General features: G+C 43.5%; 2 protein-coding genes and 1 pseudogene across 6 annotated transcripts in view; 2 read left to right on the top strand and 1 right to left on the bottom strand.

The window, feature by feature from the left end:
* The window catches only part of TEC (tec protein tyrosine kinase), a 137,846-nt gene extending 129,223 nt beyond the window's left edge, over positions 1-8,623 (top strand). For both annotated transcript variants that reach the window (XM_036093000.2, XM_078068581.1), the window contains 4 exons: positions 3,567-3,631; positions 6,428-6,546; positions 6,631-6,788; positions 7,963-8,623. In XM_036093000.2, coding sequence (XP_035948893.1) covers positions 3,567-3,631; positions 6,428-6,546; positions 6,631-6,788; positions 7,963-8,046 — 426 coding nt within the window. In that variant the 3' untranslated portion in view covers positions 8,047-8,623. The remainder of the gene's footprint in view (positions 1-3,566; positions 3,632-6,427; positions 6,547-6,630; positions 6,789-7,962) is intronic.
* A 2,157-nt stretch (positions 8,624-10,780) lies between these two features.
* TXK (TXK tyrosine kinase) overlaps positions 10,781-26,216 on the top strand; it is a 61,836-nt gene continuing 46,400 nt past the window's right edge. Inside the window, exon 1 of one of the 4 annotated variants that reach the window (XM_078068578.1) lies at positions 10,781-10,984. In XM_078068578.1, coding sequence (XP_077924704.1) covers positions 10,897-10,984 — 88 coding nt within the window. In that variant the 5' untranslated portion in view covers positions 10,781-10,896. Of the gene's footprint in view, positions 10,985-18,452; positions 18,867-26,216 lie in introns of those variants that run through there. The other 3 variants (XM_036093004.2, XM_078068579.1, XM_036093006.2) reach the window with 3 other exon arrangements.
* LOC118536303 (ATP synthase F(0) complex subunit C2, mitochondrial pseudogene) lies at positions 23,291-23,768 on the bottom strand (annotated as a pseudogene).

Raw genomic sequence — 26,216 nt, 5'->3', positions numbered from 1 at the left:
TCTTTCTTTTCTCTTTTTCTTCTCTGCCTGTTTTCCTCAAATGTGTCTATTTTCATCACAATGACAGAACTATCAGTTCCTGTTAAACCTTGAAGGTGATTCTTTCACCAAAAAGAATGTGATTCTCTACCTGGGATTTTTCCATGTTTTAGTTTTAACTTTCTTGTCATAAAGCATGGATGCATTTCTTCTGCAATAGCAGCAAAACATTTAAAAAAAATTAACAATCACCTTAAACAGTCATTGCTTTTATAGGTATTTAACATATATCAACTCATGTAATCATGAGAAGTAGGTATGATTATTATTCTCACTTTACAGATGAGGAAACTGAGGTGTAAATAGGATAAAATAACTTACCAATAGTCAAGTATAGTGTGGAGTCAGAATTTGAACCCAGAGAGTTCAGCTCCAGAGTCTACACTGTAGCTACTGTATTATGCGATCTCTAGACTTAGGGCATAATAAAGAGTTGAACATTTGTGAGTGGAAGACTTGACTTCTAGATGTGTTTTAGGGTAGTTATCCAATCTCTCTTAGATTCCTTTTCTGCATCTGTAAATTGTAGGTGGGTTATAATATTGGTTTGCTCACAAGACTTTTCCCCCCAGCTTTATTGAGGTATAATTGACAAAATTGCATATATTTAAAGTAAACAACATAATGACTTGATATATGCATATATTATGAAATGATTATCAAAGTCAAGTTAATTATATCCATACCTCACGTGTGGTGAGAATGCTTAAGATGTAGTTTCTTAGTAAATTGCAAGTAAACAATAAAGTATTATTATAGTTATGCTATCCATTAGCTCCTCAGAACATACTGAGTTCTACATTTTTGTTTTTAAGATTCCATATATAAATGATATCATAGGGTATTTGTCTTTCTTTAGCATAATGCCTTCCAGGTTCATCCGTGTTGCCACAATGACAAGATTTTTTTTTTTTTAAAGATTTTATTTATTTATTTGACAGAGACAGAGACAGCGAGAGCAGGAACACAAGCAGGGGGAGTGGGGGAGGGAGAAGCAGGCTTCCCGCTGAGCAGGGAGCCCGATGTGGGACTTGATCCCAGGACCCTGGGATCATGACCTGAGCTGAAGGCAGCCGCTTAACGACTGAGCCACCCAGGCACCCAACAAGATTTTTTTTTTTATGGCTGAATAATATTCCACCGTATAGATATACCACATCACCTTTATTCACTCATCCATTGATGGACAGTTAGATTATTTCATAGCTTGGCTATTATGAGTAATACTCCTATGAATATGGGAGTTCAGACATCTCTTTGAGGTACTGATTTCATTTTCTTTTGTATATATTTAGACGTGGAATTGCTGGATCATATGGTAGTTCTGTTTTTTAATTTTTTGAGTAAACCCCATGCTGTTTTCTGTAATGGCTGTACCAAGTTACATTCCCAAAAATAGTATACAAGGGTTCCCCTTTCTCCACTTTTTCTTCCTTGACAACTATTGTCATCTCTTGTGTTTTTTGTTTTTGTTTTTTTATTTATTCAACAGAGACACAGCGAGAGAGGGAACACAACCAGGGGGAGTGGGGAGAGGGAGAAGCAGGCTTCCCGCCGAGCAGGGAGCCCAATGTGGGACTTGATCCCAGGACCCTGGGACCATGACCTGAGCCGAAGGCAGATGCTTAATGACTGAGCCACCCAGGCGCCCATCTCTTGTGTTTTTGATAATAGCCATCCTGACAGGTGTGAGGTGACATCTCATTGTGGTTTTGATTTGCATTTACCTGATGATTAATGATGTTGAGCACCTTTTCATGTACCTGTTGGCCATTTGTATGTGGTTTTTTTTTTTTTTAATTGTATATTCAGGTTCTTTGCTCCTTTTAAAAATTGGATTATTTGCTTCTTTGGTATTGAGTTGTATGAGTTCCTTATGTACTTTATATTTTAACTCTTTATCAGATATATGGTTTTACAAATTGTTTTTCCCATTCTGTAGTTTCCCTTTTTATTTTGTTGACTGTTTCCTTTGCTATGCAAAGGTTTTTAGTTTGATGTAGATCAGTTATTTATTTTTGCTTTTGTTGCTTGTGCTTTTGGTTTCATATCCCAAAATTCACCAGTGAAGCCATCTGGTCTTGGGCTTTTCCTTTAGATTGTTTTAAAGATCGCATTATGGGGCGCCTGGGTGGCTCAGTTGGTTAAGCGACTGCCTTCGGCTCAGGTCATGATCCCGGAGTCCTGGGATCGAGTCCCACATCGGGCTCCCGGCTCAGCGGGGAGCCTGCTTCTCCTTCTGACCCTATCCCCTCTCATGCTGTTTCTCTCTCTCTGTCAAATAAATAAATAAACAAACAAAATCTTTAAAGATCGCATTATATGATTGGGGCAAAGGACTCTGTAAGATAGATGTGATATAGATAACATTCATTATTGTTATTATGCTCAGTGATGATAAAGAACATCTCTCTGTCATATTGAAAGTTGTGAACTAAGTACCTTCCTCTTTTTTTATACTTTCAAAACTGATGAAAATTGAATGCCTACATGAGTATGGCAGACTACATCTGTCCACATAGACCATATCTTGATGAAAACAATTTTGATAATTTTGTGCTTACGATATTGACATCACCATGGTAGGTTTGTGTCACCCCTGAAGGGAAGATTCTGATGCTCCTGTCTTTTGGGCAAAGAATGCTGTTGACCATGAAGTGAAGTAATGATAAGGTATCCCCATAGGAAGATGGGGGCAAATCTGGGGAACTTTAGAAGAGACTCTTAAAATGCATTCAGCAGGAATAATCTCATATAAGTGGAATTGCCACATACAGAGAATAAAATGCTAGAAGTGTCGGGAACAAAAATGCATCTTAGTCCATAGGATATGGCATTAAAAATATTATCATGTTTTCCTTCTGCGAAATACTATGTCTTTTTACCAAACTGTTTTCTTGAATCTTTTACCCTTAAAAGAATGGGCAAGAAAATATAATTTAAATAATCCAGAATTATATTTGACCAATTTCATATGTCATATCACAATATACTGGAAACATTGTAAATGACAAGGTAAACTATGTTACACATGGCTGTTTTTTGTTGTTGTTGTTGTTGTTTTTACTGAGATCAGGATGACCAATCACTGAGCAAAGCTGTTGGGTAAAAGATCAGTTACCTATCACTTTGATTATTGTGTGTTATTAAACTCACCTAATGAGAACCTGGATTAAGGACTTAAAGAGATGTTGTCATTATCAATAAGAAAATCTGACAGTTTAATAAGAATAGAAATGGGAGGGGGGAAAAGTAGGATGACCTTGTTAGTCTTCATTTAGGTATGACAATTGGCAAAGTCATATAATCATGTCTTATTGCACATGACTTCCTGACCTGTCTTTCTACCCATTTTTTCAAATATTTGTTGGAGACATTTCCACAGGGATAAATCCAATTTATAAAGAGACATTTCCGCCTTCTGTAAATGTTGACTGGGCTATATTAAATTTAATATAAACAGAATTTATATTTTTCTACTTTGTAGAACTTTGTAACTAATATACCATTGAAATGTTGTTTTCCAGGCTGCCAGAAATTGTCTAGTAAATGAAGCGGGAGTTGTGAAAGTATCAGATTTTGGAATGGCCAGGTAAGGCTGAGTCTATGTGAACATTTTCTATCAATTTTGGATTAAATTAATATGTACCTTTGAAGGTATAGAAAGCCTGACTTTTTTTGCAGTTTGACTGTGTCGACTTCTTTTTCTGAAGCCTATCGAAGAGCTGTTTTTTAAACTACATCTTTTGTTCTATTAGCAAAATATTTGTAGTATCCATCATTTTCATAGGAAGACGAATTGATTTTTCTGCTTCTTAGTGTGTTTTTGATGTAAGGCAATAAAATAAGTTAGATTATATTTTGAAAAATTTCTTCGCTGAATGTATCTGTTTTACTGTTACTGTGGGCTTTTTCTCAGGTAAAAAATTGTTGGGAAATTATGACTGTTTCATGCTTTATTATGTGGTGTCAGGTGATGGTTACATTAGCTTGTAGAGCCGATAAACATGGGAGTAATCTGCAGTGATGAAAAAGAAAGGAAATCTTATTAGCTGTTCTGAGATAAATAAATTCATTAAAAAAGTATACATTGTGATGTTACTCATTCTGTCCACTAGGTGGGAGTATAGCCTACTAAATATTCTACTTTCTCCCTGGCAGTGGGTTAGATTTCTAGTCTTTTGTTTTCACAGAAATGTGTTTAGGGGGAAAGTTCTTAGAATACCTTAGAATACCTTAGAATAGTCTGTTGTGTTTTTATTCTCTTAATTTTTGTAATTTTAATAGAGTGTTAGAAAAGACTTTTAAAAAGTATTGTTTTTCCTTTCCCTCCTCTCTGTCCGTTCACTCATCCATACATCCATCCTTGAAAACATTAGGTACCTACTGTGTACCAGGGTGTGAGGCTGAACCACAGCAGAGAATAAGGCATATGAGCCCCTGCCATATGCCTCTTATATTCAGGAGGAGAGAGAGACATAAGACCTGAGAGAATCACGAAGAGAGGAAAACCCAGTAATGTGACTGAGTCGGGGTCAGCACACGAAGGCCTCTGGCCCAAATGTGACCCAACACTTCTTTTTATTCAGCTTGTGAGCCAACAATGGTTTTCCAATTTTTAAGATTTTGTTTATTTATTTGACAGAGAGAGACACAGCGAGAGAGGGAACACAAGCAGGGGGAGTGGGAGAGGGAGAAGCAGGCTTCCCACTGAGCAGGGAGCCCAATGTGGGGCTCGATCCCAGGACCCTGGGATCATGACCTGAGCCGAAGGCAGTTTAACTGACTGAGCCACTCAGGTGCCCCTGGTTTTCCAATTTTTAAATGGTTGGCAAAAATTAAAAGAATTTTAGGACACGTGAAAAATATCTGAAATTCAAATGTCGGTGTCCCTAAGTAAAGTGTCACTGGGACACAGCCTCACTTATTATGTGTTGTCTGTGGCTGCTTTCACATGATGAAGGCAGAGTTGGTTAGTGGTGACAGAGACTGGCCTGAAAAATAGAAAATATTCATCATCTGGCCCTTTACAGAAAAAATGTGCTCCCCTCAAGATAGAGGTCACGTGGGGCTGGTGGGGTGGGTGAGTGCTGAGTGATGGCACAGGGCGGGGTGATGGTAGCTACATCTGATCTGGTGCTCTGGAAGACCTCTTTGAGACTGGGATATTTGAATAGAGACTAACAAGACAGAAGTAGCCAACGAGGTGGCGATCTGAGGACAAAATATCCCAGGTGGAAGAAGCAGCAGGTGTGAAAGCTTGAAATCTGGGACAAGCTTGGATTACCCCAGCACACGGTCACACAGGCCAGGGTTAGCTCGTCGTGAGAGCAGGACTGCTGCCTGTCAGGGGAGTACTGACCCAGTGTTCTTTGTGCTTTTTATGAAGATTTTCCTCTGACAGGCAGTCCTCCAGTTTCACATGTTGGATTTTTATATGTTTGGCTTTCAGAAAATCTGTGCTTTTGCATCAGCCCCTCTAAAACACTCATTAGACACGAAACTCAAACCCCCCCGACGGGCAGGCATGTGGATCCCACTCATGGTGGCATTGTTACCATGTAGCAGGGGAAGTTTGTGCAATTATTTGAATGTTTTTTCACGGAGCTTTTAGAGATTAGCTTTATATGTGCATATACTATGTAAACACAGTCCTCTTGTAAATCCATACTGAACACATTACAGGAAGGGCTCACGTCTCCACATCTGCCACCCCGATCCAGGGTCCTCCCCAGAGGTAGCCAAAGTTATCAGGTTATGTGTGTCCTTCCAGAAGGATGTAAGTATGCTTGCATAGCAAAAATTACAGAGTATTGTTTTGAGTGTGTGTGTGTATGTGTGTGTGAGTGAGGGATGTCATGGTATATAAATCTATACTCCACCATTTACATATGTCATTTTGCAATTTGCTTTTTTCATTTGCTGTAGGTTTAAATTGTACTCTGTGGAGTCGTGGGGGCCAAAAGCACGTGTGTCTCCAGACGCTCTGCACCACTTCCTTTACAGCAGCTCTGCTTTAGATGTTTTACATGTGGGGCCTTTGGGTTAAATTTTGTTTAAAGAACAAAATTGCTTACCAGAAAAAAACTTAGCTAACTCTTTTATTGTGTCCTGCCTCTATTGCCTTATAAAAAAGAAAAACACACAGAAAAATGAAAATGCAGCTACTAATGTTACAATGCATCCATCTTAAGCACGTAAGTGAAGCTGAGAGGAAGATGGAAAGCACCAGGCGTGGCCACGGAGGCAAACGTTTAGCTTCAACCGGATGCTTGTTGGACTTCAGTCAACTGTGTTTTTGATTCTAAGAGGAAAAAAAATTTAAAGAACATGTGCAACTTGTAGATCGTAACTCAGAGGCGTAAACCTGTGGTGTGTCTTACTTTAGGTATGTTCTGGACGATCAATACACAAGTTCTTCTGGTGCAAAATTTCCAGTGAAGTGGTGCCCTCCCGAGGTGTTTAATTACAGCCGCTTTAGTAGCAAATCGGATGTCTGGTCATTTGGTAAGAACATGGTCCATTTTTCCCCAGCTCTACTCTGAAGCGGAAGTGGATGCATCCTTTTCGTAATCCTTTATCCTTTTCTAGGTGTTTTAATGTGGGAAGTATTCACTGAAGGCAAAATGCCCTTTGAGAAAAACACCAACTATGAAGTGGTAACCATGGTTACCCGGGGCCACCGACTCTGCCGGCCAAAGTTGGCGTCCAAATATGTATACGAGGTGATGCTGAGATGTTGGCAGGAGGTAAAAGAAGTTTTTTGTGCTTTCATTCTGAATCTCTGAAACATTTAGGGATCTGGGCTTGGTAGATTAACAGTGTATAGTCTCTACAGCCTAGTGAGTTAGTGCGTGTTTTATACGATTTCAGACTCTGGGTAGAAAGCCAACCTTCTCAAGTCAGTTCTGAATAATGGGAAGAAGGCGGTGAAGAAGCAGAAAATGATAATAATTAAGATCATAAATTCAGGTTGCCATCCCACTCCCAAGGGGAAATCCTGTCACAGTTGCCTGAGTTCGGGACTCCAGGATTAAGTCCAGAGAAGTAGCTCTTCTTTCACTGGACTGCTTGTATTGTTGAAATATTACTCTTTCACCAGAGGGGGTTTCTTTCACCAAACCTCAACTTCCCCCAGATCTCTTGAGTCACAGTCTTTGGAAGTTTTCCTTCCCGGTGTATTAAAATGTCACCTTGTAGAAGAGATTAGACAACAAAATGATTTTTGGAAGATAATAATAGTTCATGTGTATTGTGTGCTAGGCACTGTACTGAGTGCTTTAGATAGAGTTCTCAAAATAACCTTTAGAGGTGCAGAGATTTTTACTATAACCGCTTTGTGGACGAGAAGACCAGGGCTCCTGACACTGACACTTGCCCAAGACCACGTTGCTACAGAGAAGCAGAACCATGCTCTTGGTCACTTGCTCTAATGTCTCCAAAGAACACTGACTGGGATGGGAGAGGCCTGGGCAAGAAGTGTTGCTGGGGGTGGGAGAGGACAGCATGAGCAGAGGTGAGGTGCTGGTAATGAGTGTGGTGTGTGTACAGCAGGGTGGAGATTGGTCTCATGGAGCAGAGAGCCCATGTGAGGGTTTTTGTGGGAAATGAAATTGGGTAGCAAGAGGATGGGGGAAGGCAGGGTATAGAGGGCACTGCAAATTAGGCGGACTTGATTTTGCAGGCAATAGGGAGCTGTGTTAGATTCTTAAATGGAGACACAAAAGGAATGTCATGGAAAGGTGTGTCTAGCACCAGTATGTGTAGGCTAGGGTAGACCCATTTGGAGACACCTGAGTGTTCTAGTCCCAAAACAGTGAGTACCTTGCACTTGTGTGCTATGTGATGTGAGTTTGGACGTGAAAAATTATTTTGGGGGATGGATTCTGGAACCCACAGCTTCTCTTTGACTTTTAATTGTAGAAACCAGAGGGAAGGCCTTCCTTTGAAGATTTGCTGCGCACAATAGATGAACTAGTTGAGTGTGAAGAAACTTCTGGAAGATAAGTGGTGTTGTGATCCGTGGAGTCCAGATTCCAAAGCATGAGGAAGAAATGGCACTTTGTGGCTAACTTTTAATTTATTTAGCACTTGGACATGTAGACTGTTTTACTTATAAAGTGGAAAAACCTAAAGCATTTGCTTCTAGACCAGTCCTAGCTCTGGGACTGGATTTTTCAAGTTATGGAAATGCTGCCTGAGAGATGGTGATTAAAAACACTCACTTTTATCCATCCCACAAGTACTTGAGCACCCCCCATGTACGATGCCCAGACCCCAAGGTTTTCCCATTTTAGGGGTGTATGTGGGGCCGTGTTGGCTGGTGTCAGTGGAAGGTCAGGATATTTGGGAAAGGAAAGGGATTTAGAGCCTTGTTCCAGCAACCTTTCTCTTTCCTTTGACTTCTACGGAAATCTGGGCCTGAGGCATTGTCTAAAATGTGGGTTCTGGATGAATCAGGAACCCATCTTGAATAAGTACCCCTCTTTTGTTTTGAAAATATCCGTTTTCAAGACTGCCATTATTTGTATGCTGTATATATTGTAAATATATATAATATATAAAGATATATATTTATAAGAAACTGAGTTGTCTTTTAATTAAAAATTTTCATTCTGTAACATATGAACTTACTTTCTTAGGACTAGGGACTGTGCCTTGCAGCTGTCAATTTCTCTACCCCTGGGGATCAAATATTCCTTACTGAAGAGAAAAAAGTCTGGACCTTTCTACCATTAATGCCTCCTCCCCACTTAGGCAGACATATTTGGGGGTTCCTGTCTAATTTAAGCCCCCAATCAGGCCCACATTTGGGCTGAGTGACCGTGCCCATGGTATCCATAACTAATTGGAGTTAGGTAAAAATTGAACTGGGGTGGGGCACCTGGGTGGCTCAGTCGTTAAGCGTCTGTCTTTGGCTCAGGTCATGATCCCAGGGTCCTGGGATCGAGTCCCACATTGGGCTCCCTGCTCAGCAGGGAGTCTGCCTCTCCCTGTCCATCTGCTTCTCCCCCCCACCCCGGCTCATGCTATCTCTCTCTCTCAAATAAATAAATAAATAAAAATCTTAAAAAAAAAATTGAACTAGAGGCAATCAATGACTTTCTACATCCTGAGAATCTGCCCCAGGACATAGGTGCTGTAAGTGGAGGTGCTGGGCTCTGGGGCAGAATGATGAGGTGATGTTCACAACAAAGCCTGCCCCCACCACAAACAAGACCCAGGAGCAAGCTCAAATTCTGGCAGAGAGACCAGGAAAAATGGAGCACATGGTATATAGAGCTGTCTCCCAGATGGTTTTCAGGAGATCTGGTTGGACTTGGGTTCCTGGATCAGTGAGATTGTCTAGACGAGCCTCACGATAGACCCTGTGATCAGGTTTGTTTGAGTGGGTTTCTGACCATTACAATCTCTGACGAAGACACCAGCTGAGTTGGAACCTTCATTTCTCCTCATGAGCCCAGGGAAAGGAAACAGTCTCTGTTATCAATAGCAGAGGCCCTGTATGGCCCAACACATGTTTCTTGGTATTATGAGGGTAGAAAGCTGAGGCACACACAACACACGGGGCCTTTCTGTAGGAGTTTCAGCTGCTTTGGTGTTGTGGGAACACAGAGCTGTTGCTGGCTGCTCTGAGCGGTGCCTCCCTAGGACCCTGGAGAACCATCTCTTCCTTCTGGTCTGTCCATCCACTGAAAGCTATCTTCTATCCTTCCTTATCCTCCTTATAATGGAAAAAAAAATTACCTTAAGTCTTGTCACAGTCCGTTTGCCACCTTCCTCCTCATCTTCCTGTTTAACCGTACCCCCATCACGAAAACATATGCACCTTTTAACTGAATTGTAGTCCATTCAAGGAGTTGGTCATACTCATTATACTTGAGTCTGAGTACTGTCAATTATATCTTTCTCCTTCCTTTCTTCTTCACCTTGACTCCTCCCACACCTCCCTGTCCGGTCCCATACTTCCCTTTTCACCTAGAGGAGCTGGATGGTATTGAAGAAAAGTGAGGACAAAGTATAGTCCTTGTAGTAATCGTTACGTATACTATTGATGTGGAAAACAAGATGGATAATACCTGGCAACATTTGGGAACATCTTCAAAAATCTTTAAATTTTTCACCAAAACTTAACAAAAGGTTTTGTATAAAGCGTAACGAAGGCAAAAAGTGAAGTAAAAATAAAAGAATCCACCCAGAATGCTTAAAGAGATCTTAATCTATAAAGCAGGAAATAGGAAGGGCAATGTGAAAATGCTATGTGCTCGTTAGAATTGTTCCCTTTAGTTTTAATTTTTTGGTTATATTTTCCAAGGGGATGAAGTGAAACTCCTAGGTACATTTTTTATTGATGTTGTTTTTATATTTCTGAGCCATGGCTCAGTCACCTTTTAGGTGTATTATTGAATTGGCTTCCATCCCCACAAAAAAATGAAGTTTCGTAATATGGTCCTTGAAGTGTCAGTACTGAGTGGGAGGACAGAACATTGTAGATTTATACTCCAATACCTAGAATCTAATTCTGTTTCTTCCACTGTGTCCCTTGTCCTATCTGCGCATCCGTTTCCTTCTCTGTCCAGAGAGGGCAGTTTCGGATTTGATGATTTTTAATGTCTCTTGCACGAAAATTCTGTGATTTTTTTGAAAATGTTGTTTGCTGGAGTCACCCACACAGTTGGGAATGAGGAACCAATAGCAGCTACCCTCAGAGATCTGGATGGAGATTACGGAGCTTTCTTATATAGGCCATCGGGTTGTCATTCACACACTTCTCTGAGGTTTTTAGAACAGGAAAATAGGTGGGGTTAACTCTGCTCGTGAGAAACATCTTGGGCAAACTATGATTTCAGTTAAAAGATGTGTTTTTGTGACTGGAGCGTCGCTGAAGAACTGAAGGCTGTTTGGCCTGCTCCCTGCGGAAGCACAGCCATGATTCTTTCCACCTGTAAGTAAGACGGCTTCGTCCTTTATCTTCAGGGCTTGTTCTGGGCCTGTTACTTACTCTTGACTGGCAGAGGCAGGCATAAGGCTTGTGAAACTTTGAGGATAATTTCCCCAGGTGTTGTGACAGGGTTTTGTGTGTTACTCAAATGACCACTGTAGTGATGTAATTTTAGTAAATGCTCAGCATGGAGAATGCAAAGGAAACAAAATAGTGTCCTTAAATCTATATGTGTGTATGGAAATGCAGTTTGAAAAGCGTTTGTTTTTAGGGCGATATTAAGTGTAAAGAGCTCAGAGCTGAAGGCTGGGAGACCAAGTTTTAGCTTCTGGATTTGCTGCAGCCTTGGTGGGTCACCTTTGGCAACTTCTTATGTCGGGTCCTTATCTGTAAAATGGTACCCTGTTTCTGCCCACCTCTCAACAAGATAGCATAAACAGTAGCTAAAAATGACACGTCCTTCATGATCTTAATTTTGGAGTTGCTTTGGAAGACTGTTCAGTTCCATGTGCAATTTTGAAAATGCTTATTAATTTAACTCTATGAGGACCTTATCGTGCACAAAATATCATTAAAAAATAAGAAAGGAAAATACTGTCTTTGATTTTAATTCTGAATGACTATAGAACCTAGTTTTAACAAAGCCCAGTCATATCCGATTAAAGTAATCAAAGACCAGCTAACAAAGTTTTTACATTTCTGATTCTTAAGTGGCGATAGGAAAAACGGGTGGCAATTTTTAAATGTCATCTGTTTAAGCCACATCACCTCACAGGACCCAACGCTTGTTGGTAGAATTTGTAGAAGATAAACCAGGCTATTTCAGTTGTACTGACCTGAATATAACTTACAGTCTTGATCCACTCATCGACAGAATGGGGCTGCCTGTTATCAGAAATACAGGTGAACCAGGGCCAAGCGGAAAGAGCTACGAAGCAACAATTTCTGTCCCCACCGCCCCCGACGGTAGAACGAAGATGAGCAGTGACTTAATAACCTTTTTATTAAAAGATGTGCGAGCATCTGTTCTTCATTTCTCCTGAGGTCAGAACTAGAGAAAAGGCTGTAAATTTTAACAAGATTTGATTATACAGAAAGTAAATAATGGTGAGGGTTGAGACAGGATTAGGTTGCCCGAGGGACTAAATAAGAGACGACCTCTTGGCGGGACTATTTTTTTTTTGTGTGTGTGTGTGTGTGCATAATTTTTTAAAAAAATTTTTTATTGTTATGTTAATCACCATACATTACATCATTGGTTTTTGATGTAGTGTTCCATGATTCATTGTTTGTGTATAACACCCAGTGCTCCATGCAGAACTTGCCCTCTTTAATACCCATCACCAGGCTAACCCATCCTCTCACCCCCCTCCCCTCTAGAACCCTCAGTTTGTTTTTCAGAGTCCATAGTCTCTCATGGTTCATCTCCCGCTCTGATTTCCCCCCCTTCATTCTTGCCCTCCTGCTATCTTCTTTTTTTTTTTCTTAACATATATTGCATTATTTGTTTCAGAGGTACAGATCTGTGATTCAACAGTCTTGCACAATTCACAGTGCTCACCATAGCACATACCCTCCCCAGTGTCTATCACCCAGCCACCCCATCCCTCCCACCCCACCCCCACTCCAGCAACCCTCAGTTTGTTTCCTGAGATTAAGAATTCCTCATATCAGTGAGGTCATATGATACATGTCTTTCTCTGATTGACTTATTTTGCTCAGCATAACACCCTCCAGTTCCATCCACGTCGTTGCAAATGGCAAGATCTCATTCCTTTTGATGGCTGCATAATATTCCATTGTATATATACCACATCTTTTTTTTTTTTAAGATTTTATTTATTTATTAGAGAGAGAATGAGAGAGAGAGAGAGAGCATGAGAGGGGGGAGGGTCAGAGGGAGGAGCAGACTCCCCGCCAAGCAGGGAGCCTGATGTAAGACTCGATCTGGGGACTCCAGGATCATGACCTGAGCTGAAGGCAGTCGCTTAACCAACTGAGCCACCCAGGCACCCTATACCACATCTTCTTTATCCATTCATCTGTCGATGGACATCGTGGCTCTTTCCACAGTTTGGCTATTGTGGACATTGCTGCTATAAACATCGGGGTGCACGTACCCCTTCAGATCCCTACATTTGTATCTTTGGGGTAAATACCCAGTAGTGCAATTGCTGGGACGTAGGGTAGCTCTATTTTCAACTTTTTGAGGAACCTCCATACTGTCTTCCAGAGTGGCTGCACCAGCTTGCATTCCCACCAACAGTGTAGGAGGGTTCCCCTTTCTCCACATCCCCGCCAACATCTGTCGTTTCCTGACTTGTTAATTTTAGCCATTCTGACTGGTGTGAGGTGGTATCTCATTGAGGTTTTGATTTGGATTTCCCTGATGCCGAGCGATGTTGAGCACTTTTTCGTGTGTCTGTTGGCCATTTGGATGTCTTCTTTGGAAAAATGTCTGTTCATGTCTTCTGCCCATTTCTTGATTGGATTCTTTGTTCTTTGGGTGTTGAGTTTGATAAGTTCTTTATAGATTTTGGATACAAGCCCTTTATCTGATATGTCATTTGCAAATATCTTCTCCCATTCTGTCGGTTGTCTTTTGGTTTTGTTGACTGTTTCTTTTGCTGTGCAAAAGCTTCTTATCTTGATGAAGTCCCAATAGTTCATTTTTGCCCTTGCTTCCCTTGCCTTTGGCGATGTTTCTAGGAAGAAGTTGCTGTGGCTTAGGTCGAAGAGGTCGCTGCCTGTGTTCTCCTTTAGGATTTTGATGGACTCCTGTCTCAATTTAGGTCTTCCAACCATTTTGAGTCTATTTTTGTGTGTGGTGTAAGGAAATGGTCCAGTTTCATTCTTCTGCATGTGGCTGTCCAATTTTCCCAACACCATTTGTTGAAGAGACTGTCTTTTTTCCATTGGACATTCTTTCCTGCTTTATCAAAGATTTGTTGACCAAAGAGTTGAGGGTCCATTTCTGGGCTCTCTGTTCTGTTCCATTGATCTATGTGTCTGTTTTTGTGCCAGTACCATACTGTCTGGATGATGACAGCTTTGTAATAGAGCTGGAAGTCCGGAATTGTGATGCCGCCAGCTTTGCTTTTCTTTTTCAACATTCCTCTGGCTATTCGGGGTCTTTTCTGGTTCCATACAAATTTTAGGATTATTTGTTCCATTTCTTTGAAAAAAGTGGATGGTATTTTGATTGGCATTGCATTGAATGTGTAGATTGCTCTAGGTAGCATTGACATCTTCACAATATTTGTTCTTCCAATCCATGAGCATGGAACGTTTTTCCATCTCTTTGTGTCTTCCTCAATTTCTTTCATGAGTATTTTATAGTTTTCTGAGTACAGATCCTCTGCCTCTTTGGTTAGATTTATTCCTAGGTATCTTATGGTTTTGGGTGCAATTGTAAATGGGATCGACTCCTTGATTTCTCTTTCTTCTGTCTTGTTGTTGGTGTATAGGAATGCCACTGCTTTCTGTGCATTGATTTTATATCCTGCCACTTTACTGAATTCCTGTATGAGTTCTAGCAGTTTTGGGGTGGAGTCTTTTGGATTTTCCACATAAAGTATCATCTGCAAAGAGTGAGAGTTTGACTTCTTCTTTTTGGCGGGACTATTTTGAGGGTCATTCTGGCCAGCCTGGAAGGGCATGGATTTGATGAACATTCACCATCTCTTCCAGCTTCTGGTCATTTGTTCCATGTAAGAATCCCCTGTTTATTTCTGCCACCAACCACCCGGAGATATGGCTCTATTTGCTTCTGGGTAAAACACTTAGGTGTTTACCATTGATAAGAGAAAGCCAAGAGATGTCTCCAGGTGTATTACTGCTAATCAGAAAGTGTTTGTATGTGTTTGCCAGGCCAGAGTCATTTGCCAAATATGTTTGTTGTTCTAAGAGCTGTCATAGAAGTCTGGCCTGATAGGCTGCTGTAGGGCGGGAGGAGATCATGGAGAAGGTGAGATATTGGTCATACTGAAATGTGGGGAGAGCCTGAGCGAGGTAGCCAAGCACTGCTCCAGTGAAGTTCAATTTGTGAAATATAATTGGGTATGGTCGAGGTTTCTACCCACTAACAGTGGCCCTGAGGACAGATCCAGCCCCGTAGAGTTATTTAGAGGACAAAGCCCAGGGAGAACTAGGGGTTTGAAAAACTCACCTCTTCCTTCCCCTCCACCTCATTTTCACCTAATTTCTCTGCCTTTCTTTTCTTCCCAATTTATGAAGTAGAAGGGAAAAAAATTAATGATATATATGAGTGATTCTTAAATCTTAGTGTGCCTGAAGTATCACAGGATACTGATAAAACGTCGATTTCCAGACTCACCTCCATAGTTTGATCTGGGCGTGAGGTATGTACACCTGATCACATTGCCTTTCTAAGGCCCCTATTTTTTTTTTTTTTAAGATTTTATTTATTTGACACAGAGAGAGAGAGAGTGAGAGAGGGAACACAAGCAGGGGGAGTGGGAGAGGGAGAAGCAGGCTTCCCGCTGAGCAGGGAGCCCAGTGCGGGGCTCGATCCCAGGACCCCAGGATCATGACCTGAGCCAAAGGGAGATGCTTCACCAACTGAGCCACCCAGGCACCCTTTTTTTTTTTTAAATATTTATTTATTTGACAGAGAGAGACACAGCGAGAGAGGGAACACAAGCAGGGGGAGTCGGAGAGGGAGAAGCAGGCCTCCCGCGGAGCAGGGAACCTGATGTGGGGCTTGATCCCAGAACCCTGGGATCATGACCCAAGCTGAAGGCAGATGCTTAATGACTGAGCACCCAGGCGCCCCTCTGAGGCCCCTATTTTTAAAGCCCCCTCTCATTCCTCGTTGTATTCGATTTCCACACCAACCCTAAGTTACTATCTTCTATCATTACCATTATTACTAATATGAAGATAAAGAGCTGCATAGCCACCTCTCAGATGGCCCCCAATGGTGTCCATCTCCCCGTGTTCACACCCTTGTGCAATCAATCCATCTCCTTGAGTCTGAAGTGGACCTAGTAACTCACTTCTCATGAAGAGAAGATGATAAAAGCAGTAGAGTGTTCTCTCTGAGATGAGGTTGTATAAAGACTGTGGCTTCTGTCTTCGTGCTCTCGGGCTCTCTGTCCCCTGGATTACCGGCTGCCATGCTGTGAGCGTTCTCAGGTGGCCTGTGGAGGATCCCCATCATGAGGAATGAAGGCACCAAGGCTCGCCAACAGCCGTGGAAGTGAACGTGGATGTGGATCAACTCAACTCAACTACAATTTCATGAGCTTCATGAATTTCTTAACCTTTACCTACAGCCCCCAGCTGAGCTGTGCCTGGACTCCTGACCCACAGAAACTGTGAGATTAATAATGATTTGTTTCCAACAACAGATGACGAATTCGGTGGCAAAAGCAGGGAGAACCCCTGGGCCAAAATCAAATGTGGCCACTTCCACCACTATTTTGCCTCAGGCTGGAGTTTTCCCCTTTATCAAAAATAGAGAATTTCCTCCTGTTCCTATGGACGCTCGCAGAAAGATGTGTCTTTTGTTTTTTAAATCATTTTGTTTTTATCCCCCTGCAACTGCCTCAAGTCTGTAATAATGACAACGGCAGCCAGCACGTGGGACGGCGTCTGTGAGGTTTCCGCGTCTCCTGGCATGCTGAGCTTCCCTGCCGTGCCTCCCTGGAGCCCACCGGCCGGCGGCGTCCGTGCACCCCCTGCCCACTGAGGGCCAGTGGTCACAGCTTCCGGCACAGTGCCAACCCTGCCATCAGGCCTTGTGTCTGAGCACAAGCTGGCTCAATGTCTTGGGTGTGGTATTTGTGAGCTCGTCATGAATTCTGAGGTCACAGACATCAGTCTTCTAGAAAATACTGCTCTGAGACCTGGGGGCAGGGAGGAGTTGTCTGCAAGGCGCCTGCCCAGTCCACCTCACACCAGCTCATTACTGGGAAGAAAGCAATATCCCTGCATAGAGCAAACAACGGCTTCGGGGCGCTGGAATGTTTGGTGCCTGGGGCTGTGCCCTGGCCAAGGCTGCGAGCAGATGTGCAGTCTTCAGGCAGGCTCTGCCTTCCCTCAGAGCGTCCGTTGCTCCCTGGACACTATCTCCCTGCTGCCCAGTTCCCCATCCAGCTCCTCGGGCTTCTAGAGTCTCCTCACTCCTTCCCCACACCCAGTGCCCCTTCAGGCCCCAGCCCGGCCAAGTACCATTTGTGTCTGCCACCAAATTTATCAGTTTACGGTCACATAAGCTAGGTACCTGTTTTCTGTTAGTGACCCATGAATTCTCCTAAAGTAGTTATTCCTCTTCCTTTAAGGTAAGACTCAAGAGGATGTCAAAAAACCAGTTTGGGGTTTAACATAGGGTTGTTAACTTATTTTGTCAACACATTCAAAAAGACTAACCTCTCTGGTGACCATCATTTCTTAGAAGCAGGGACATTTTAACATCAAAAGGAAACACAGGAGTGTTCTTCTAGCATTCCTCTTAGAGGGGTGTCTTTTTAATATCAAGAGGAAGTGTATACACAAAACGAGGATAATTTTTTTTTTTTTTAAAGATTTTATTTATTTTTTTGACAGAGAGAGACACAGCGAGAGCAGGAACACAAGCAGGGGGAGTGGGAGAGGGAGAAGCGGGCTCCCCCTGAGCAGGGAGCCCGATGCGGGGCTCGATCCCAGGACCCTGGGATCATGACCTGAGCCGAAGGCAGACGCTTAACGACTGAGCCACCCAGGCGCCCAAAACGAGGATAATTTAACAACTCAAATATATAAAGAGCATACACTCAGATATTAGTGTAAAGGATAGCTTTCTAAATTGAATAAACATTTCTATGAAAAACTCAGTGTCTTACTTCTTCCCTTCCTTCCTTCCTCCTTCCTTCTTTCCTTCCATCCTTCCTTCCTTCCCTCCCTCCCCCCCATAGGTGTGTGTTCTTGGTTTGGCAGGTGGAAAGGCTTCTCTGATACCTGATCAGAGGTAGAATGTCGCGCTAAAGGAAGGCTGGCTGTGTGTCACTCCTCCCAGATGACATCGGTTTAGTCGATTAAAATGTGTCTGATTTTAAAAGGCCCTTAAGAAACAGATCTCATGGTGGGAATTTATGATCGTCACGAGGAAGTTTGGTCTTTCTGAGAATTTCTGGGAACAATGGCGCCTATCTTGTAGTGAACGAGACTCCCTCATGAATCACTCAGCCATTTCCCCAAAGCCACGAGCTTTCGTCCAACCCCGCCCCGCCCTCCTTCCCCCGCCGAGGCAGCGGGCGCCAGAATTCCTCGCCTTAAAACCGCCACCTGCAGCGTGTGGGTTGGGCGACCGAACTGGCCTGGTCTCTGGTTCAGGACGGCTCTCGAAACCGAGCCAGTTATTCATGTCTTCAAATAAAAAGCAGCGGCCATCTGCCACTTCTGACCAGATTCAGGAGGGATAGAATTTCACTTGAGGCTGACTCAGAACGAAACAGTGACGTCGGAAATGCCAGGGGATGAACGCGAGCTTCAGCCGAAGTAAACCTCAAACCATGGGAGACGCGGCGGAGGCCTCGAGCCTCGCTTCCCACAGGGGGCGGGGCCCCGGCTTGGCGGCGGGCCGCGATTGGCGAGGGGCGGGAGGCGGCCTCCGGGTCGCGGGGCGTCTCACAGTCGCCCCCGCCAGCGCCCCCTGGCGGAAGCCGGGTCCCCCCAGCCCCCGCTGTGGCCGCCCACCCCCGCCCGGAGGCGCGGGGAGCCTGGCGCGAGTGAGGGAAGGGGCAGCAAGCCTTCCCAGGAAAGAACGCGCACGCCCGCTCCAGCGAGAGGCTCGACTGCCCTACCCGTGAGAGGTGGGCCACTCCTAAAGGTCACAGGGATTACGCCAGGATGCGGTGCCCTTTCCCGGAGTTGCCGCGACCTGGTAGATAATTAAAGATCTTTGCCGGGGGAATAAGAAGCAGGTGAAGAGATCAGCGCGAGACGCAAGCGAGGGAGAGGAGGCTCCGGCTCCTTCCTGAGATAATCCTCAACCCTTCCAGCGGGCAAATAGTCACTGCCCGTCTCTGGGGCATTTTAGTCTCTCCGGCGGAGGCCTCTGATATGCATGAGCTTGGCGGAAACTGGGAATTTCCCAAAGGCACAGGAGAGTTTTCTCTCTGCGGGTCAATCAGCAAAGAATGGTTTCTGTAATCACAGGTTGCACGCGGAAGTGACTCTCCATTTGGCCACTGCCCTCGAAGACCTGTGTGAAGCGGTCAATCGAAAACGGCCACAAATCTAATAACCACTGCTATCTGCTTGGGAGGGAATCGATATTTCAATCTATAAATAAAGATGCCTAGTGGCTTGGAAAGTCATGCCAAATGAGGGAACACCAGGGAGCTGCTCGGCCTTCACAATTTTTTTTTTTTTTTCTATTTACTCAACAATTATTTCTTGGGCAGCAACTTGCTGGGCAGAAGGGACGGAGCTGTAAACAAGGCAGAGGTTGGTTCCCACCCACAGCTGCTCCTGGTCTTCGGGGGAGAAAAAAACTCTTATCCTTAGATCAGTGGCAGCATAGGTCTGTACCTTCGCTATTGAATCAGGAAAAAATAAGTATTTTTTAAAATACTTCTTCCCAAATCGCAGAGGGCAGAAGAGAGCAGAGGTCACCCAGGGATATTTGGGGTTTATGATCCACTCTGCTGGTATGTAGTCCTACAGGTGAGTAGGGGAAGGCCTTTTCCTAGTGCCCACAAAGCCTTCCCCGCCTGCTGACTGATACCAGCAATTCCTTCCGGAAAGTTCTATGTATTTAAATGTAAGGTATTATGATAGGTAATTTTATGGGTCAACTTGGCTGAGTCATATTACCCAGAATATTGCCCAGATGTTTGATCAACATAATTCTGGATGTTTCTGTGAAGGGGTTTGGGAGATGAGGATTTAGAGATTTTATTATTTGAGAGAGAGAACAAGCAGGGGTGGAAGGGTAGAGGGGGAGAGAGAGAGAGAGAAGCAGACTCCCCACTGAGCCAGGAACCCGACGTGGGACTCGATCCCAGAACCCTAGGATCATGACCTGAGCCGAAGGCAGGTGCTTAACCGACTGAGCCACCCAGGCACTGCGGGGGATGAGGATTTATTTAAATCAGTGGTCTTTGAGTAAAACAGATTACTGTCCACAATGTGGGTGGCTTTATCCAATCAGTTGAAGACCTTAAGAGAACAGAGACAGACCTCACCTGAGCAAGAGGAATTCCGCCAGCAGACTGCCTTTCGACTTGAACACAGCTCTTCCCTGAGTCTCCAGCCTGCCAGCCCACCCCATTAGATTTTGGACTTGCCAGTCTCCACAATCATGTGAACCAATTCCTTAAAAATTAATCTCTCTGTTCACCTTAATATAGGTATCATGCTTACAAACATGCAAATGCCTTTAAAAGAAGGACTGCAGTACATGTTTACTATTATATCTGTTTATGATATCATTGATATCTTACCAAGAATAAGTTTCAGAGCCTCTCCTGAGAGCTGTTTGGATGGTAGGGAGGGAGAGCCCTTTTGAGTCCTGAAATGGAGGGAACATTTGCCTTTGAGTCAGCGGTAGAGAGTGGGCTCAGGACAAGGGAGTTGGGGGCTGAAGATCAGTTTTGGCTTGCTTGGCCTTATTCCCTTGTGCTGTCTTCAGAGGGAGAATCACATCTACTTCTGTTTACCTTAAACACAGCCTGTGAGTACCTAAAATACTTGAATGAGTTCTAGGGACTGGGTGAGGGAACAGGTTGGGAATTCAATGAGTAATATCTATGTTTTAGGTGCTTCACCTCTGCTGTCTTCTCATCCATAAGGATAGTCTTGTTATGCTCCCGGACTCTGAGCCAAAGTCTCTGGGCTTGAATTCTGACTCAGCGGCCTCTTTTTTTTTTTTTTTTTAAAGATTTTATTTATTTATTTGAGAGAGATAGAGAATGAGAGAGAGAGAGAGAGCGTGAGTTGGGGGAAGGGTCAGAGGGAGAAGCAGACTCCCCGCCAAGCAGGGAGCCCGATGTGGGACTCCAATACCGGGACTCCAATACCGGGACTCCAGGATCAATACCCGAGCTGAAGGCAGTCGCTCAACCAACTGAGCCACCCAGTCGCCCCGACTCAGCGGCTTTTTAATTCTGTGACTTTGGACAAATTACTGAACCTGTCTCCTAGTGTTTTTACTCTGTAAAATGGGGTAATAACAGGACGGATTTCAATGTTTAGGGAGTAAATTAGTATAGTATAGTGAGATCTTAGTATAGTGCCTGCTTATAGTGAGGGCTCTGTTGGGGAACTGCCTCTCCTAGCGGATAGGTTTCATTCATGTATTTTCCAGATAAGGCTGCTGAGTGATTGCCCAGAATCACATTGTTGCCACTAGAAAATTGAGCCATGATTTGACTGCAAGTTGGTCTGACACCAAAACCCACTCAAAACCCCATGTGCTGTCCTAATATGGAAAAAATCTTTGAACACCAGAGAGGGTTTTACTATTTCATTTAGTATCTCATGGACTGATGCTTGATTTTGGATAAGTTACTTCTTTATCTAATGTTTCTGGGACAGCGGGTTAGGCTTATGACCTATAAGTACTAGCCAAAGATCCGGAAGCTGTTCTCTTCAACTTTGCTGTTCTACTTAGTCAAAAGGTTGTGGTCAGCCTAACTTGTTCTGTGGCCAGCATCATGCTGTGAGACGTCCTGTGGTAGAATGAGCTACTGAAAAGTAGAGCCCAGGTGTGATGTGGTGGTGTGGGGGTATTGGCCGATTTATTGAGTTCTCCCTGTGTGCCAGGCACCCATGCTGGATGCTCTGGAGAAGCGCTGAAATTGAAGAGCTTACAATGGAGCTCAGTGGTTCTCAAAATCAAGGGATTTTTGCACACTGCTCCCCCACCCCCCACCCCACTGCCGCCCCAGGGACATTTGACAATGCCTGGGAGTTTTTTGGTTTTCACAACTCAGAAGAGGAGGTGGGTGTGAAGGGGGGTGAGGGGTTGCTGCTGACAGCTGGTCATAGAGGTGCTGCTAAACATCCTACAATGCACAAGACAGAGGCCCCCAAACCCCTAAGAATCATCCAACCTAAAATGTCAATTGTGGTGTGGTTGAGAAACCCTGTGAGAGATGGAGCCTATGCAAAGATGGCCATTTAAATTTATTAAATAAATTTATTAAATAAAACATCTAGGGGTGCCTGGGTGGCTCAGTCATTAAGGGTCTGCCTTCAGCTCAGGTTATGATCCCAGCGTCCAGGGATCGAGCCCTGCATCGGGCTCCCTGCTCAGCGGGAAGCCTGCTTCTCCCTCTCCCACTCCCCCTGCTTGTGTTCGCTCTCTCGCTGTGTCTCTCTCTGTCAAATAAATAAATAAAACCTTTAAAAAAAAATAAATGGCCATCTAACATGGTGCCCAATTACGAGCCACAGGGCAGGACCAATCACCTGTGCTCTGGGAGCCCAGAGGACCGTTAGATGGGAGTGGGTTGCAGTGGCAGTCCTTTTCAGTTGGACGTAGGAGTGTTCAGGATGTCTACGAGAGCAGATCAAGTGGAGGGAGCCCGTGCAAGAGGAGTGGTGAACATGGAGAGTTGGAGTGGAGTTGGCCAGGTTATAAAAGGCAATGAACATAAGGGAGGGTATCATCTTGATGCCATATGTAATTGAGAGTCTTTTTAGGAGCTGAGGATGGAGAGCCATTGGCTGAGACAGACTTTCAGGGAAATGAACTTAGAGGACGGATTGAAGGAGGGCTCAGAGGCTGGTACTTTGACCAGTTCATTCAGCCACTGAGTGAACACTGTGGCCGGAGGTTGAGAGTAGAGACTCTGGAGTCGGGCTGCCTGGATCTGATCCTAGCTCTCAACTTAAAAGCCCTTTGAGTCTCAGCAGGGAGGATCCCCTCTGTGGTCAGATTCTTCACCTGTAAAACAGCACCTACTTTACACGGTTAAATGAGGATTAAATGAGTTACTGCAGAAACGCCAGTGTGGGCTGCTGAGGGTTTGGATGAGATTGGTAGCAGGGGAGAGAAGAAGGAAATAGCCAAACAATTTGAACAGATTCATGGCAGAATGGATATAAGGGATGGGGCTCAGGTAGAATCCAAGATTTCTATGGTGGAATCATACTCAGACTTGGGAAGATTAGAAAAGAGAACCAGTTTGTGTGGTTTTCTTTTTCTGTTTTCTTATGAATACAGTATTTATTTGTCTTCCTTCTGTCAAACCCTGAGCCAACCACTTACCCCAGGCTGCCTGTGGAGGTATAGGAAAAGGAACATACAGGCAGACGAGACATGGGAGAAAGACCTATGGGGAGGTGGAGATGGCTCCATCACGTGGCAAAGAGGATGAGGAAGGCCACCATCAGGCAAAGGAGCCCCATGGCCGCCAAGAGGGCAAAGCCCAGCATGACGTAGGAGAAGAGCTGTTGCTTCAGAGAGGGATTCTGGCATAACCAATATGAGGCTCCCAAACACAGTCCCAGTTCCAGCCCCAGAGCCATCCACTCCTCTCATGGCAGCCCCAGTCCAATGCACTTGGCTGCTGTGTCTGTGTCCCTTGAAATAGTGCTGGTTCGGAAGCTGTGGCTGGAATAAGTGAGGTCAGGGGACGTGGGGCTGCCAAGCTGCTGAGGCTCTCATCTGTCGGTGTCTCCGGTGGTTTTAGCACCGCTGCAGACAGTGATCGGCTCAACAGCTGAGAGGGGCTCCTGACCAAGAAGGGGGTGGAGAGGAACTTTGCACAGGTGTACATTTTCAGGGGATGAGGGGCTGTGGCAGGAAAGCTGCCCGCAGTGCAGAGAAGACAGAGAGGGGTGAAGGAAAGGCTAGGATAGTTTTCTTATTGGGGCTCATGAGGAAGATGAGCATTCTGGTTGTACAAAAGGTAAGTCAGTGGTTGAATTAGAGAAATAAGCCTTTTGCAACTATCACTAAAAATCACATACTTGTAAAAAGTTCTCAGTCCTGGAATAGATACTTAACTATCTAACCACAGGCCTGCCCGATTTTCTGGGGGTTTTCCTCTTTTTAATCTATAAATTTTAGTTTTGAAAAATTTCAAGCATTTGGAAAAATATAGAGAATAATATAACATGCTAGTGATTATTCAAGACCATTATAGACACTTCTTGGCCTTGACGATATTAAATGGTTTTAGTTTATTTTAGAACATGAGGCCATAGATGGTCATCCCTCACCTTGATGGACCTTCTTACAGAGGTTTGTAGACTGACTACAGAGTTTACTCTGCTCTGGCCATAATTGGCTAAATTGTTCTCATTTTCAGTATCTAATGAGACTTCCTACTACATAGGCACTCAAGGTCTTATCCTCCCTTATTTCAAGGACCTTCATAATTTAATCCTATGTCTCCACTCTTACTGTTCACTGCTTCCTATTGTACCTACTTATTCTGTCTCCAAATATAGTTTTCATTTTCTCATTAGGACTGGGGAGCCTCCAGGCTGTTTTCACAGTAGCTGCACCAATTCACATTCCCACCAACAGTGCACGAGGGTTCCCTTTTTCCACATCCTCAATAACACTTGTTATTTCTTGTCTTTTTGATAATAGTCATTCTGACAGGTATGATGTGATATCTCTTTGTAGTTTTGATTTGTACTTCCCTGGTGGTTAGTGATGTTGAGAGCATCTTTTCATGTGTCTTTGGAAAAATGCCTATTAGATCCTCTGCCAATTTTTAAATCGGATTATGTGGGGGTTTTTTGGTGTTGAGTTGTACGAGTTCTTTATATATTTTGGATATTAACCCCTTATCCAGTATATCATTTACAAATATCTTCTCCCATTCAGTAGGTTGCTGTTTTATATTGTTGATGGTTTCCTTTGTTGTGCAAAAGCTTTTTAGTTTGATGTAGTCCCAGTGATTTACTTTTACCTTTTTTTGGTCCATTTCTGAGATCATATGACCCAGTAATTCTACTTCAGAGTATTTACCTGAAGAAAACAAAGCCACTGATTTGAAGAGATATATGCAACCCTATGTTTATTGCAGCATTATTTACAATAGCCAAGATATGGAAACAGCCTGAGTGTCCATTGATAGGTGACTGGGTAAAGAAGATGTGGTATACACACACACACACACACACACACACACAATGGGATATTACTCAGCCGTGAGAAAGAATGAAATCTTGCTGTTCACAACAACATGGGTGGACCTAGAGGGTATTATGCTAAGTGAAATAAGTCAGACAGAAAAGATAAATATCATATGATTTCACTTACATGTAGAATCTAAAAAACAAAACAAATGAAAAAACAAAAACAGAAACAGACTCATAAATACAGAGAACAAACTAGTAGTTGCCAGAAGAGAGAGAGATGGGGGCATAGGCAAAATAGGTGAAGGGGATTAAGAGGTACAAACTTTCAGTTATAAAATAATTAATTCACAGGGATGAAAAGTACAGCATAGGGAGTATAGTCAATAAAATTGTAATAACCCTGTATGGTGATGGATGGTAACTACACTTATTGTGGTGAATATTATATAATGTATGTAATTGTTGAATCACTATGTTGTATACCTGAAATGAATATAATATTTTGCATCAACTATAATTCAATTTAAAAAATATTTTAAAAAATAGAAGGTTGACACCTGGAGGGGAGAGTGGTCTAGCCAAGACAAAAGCAAAGAAACTTCAGGAAGAGCAGGCCTGGTGTGCCTCAGAAGCAGGAGGAGGGTAGTGTGGCTAGGTCACACAAGCAAGGCCATGTTGGACAGAAATGAGAGGCAACAGGAGGCCAGATCACGGAGGGTTTTATAGGCTAGTGTGAGAAATTTAGCTATAACTGTCAGTGAAATGGGGAGCCATTGTGGGATTTGGAGACAAGGAGCAACATGATCCAACTTGGGTTTTACATCAATTACCCTGGCTGCTATGCTGAGAAGAGACCATAGGGAGTTTAGAGAAGAAGCAGGAAGAAGTCAGCAGGCTGTTGGTATCATCCAGATGAATCATGGTAGCTTAGACCATGGTAAGAACAGAGGGTGGGAAAAGCAGTAAGATTCTGTGTGTGTTTGTGTGTGTGTGTGTGAGAGAGAGAGAGAGAGAGAGAGAGTTTTAAACCATGGTGAAATATACATAACATAAAATTTACCATTTTAACTCTAAGTGTGTAGTCCAGTGGCATTAAGTACATTTGAATTACCATACAACCATCCCCACTATCCATCTCCAGACCATTTTCATCATCCCAAACTGAAACTCTTGGATACATTTTTAA

Source organism: Halichoerus grypus, chromosome 3, assembly GCF_964656455.1.
Source record: "Halichoerus grypus chromosome 3, mHalGry1.hap1.1, whole genome shotgun sequence".
NCBI lineage: Eukaryota > Metazoa > Chordata > Mammalia > Carnivora > Phocidae > Halichoerus > Halichoerus grypus.
Note: the sequence above shows the minus strand (reverse complement) of the source record. Positions and strands in the feature narration are given on the sequence as shown.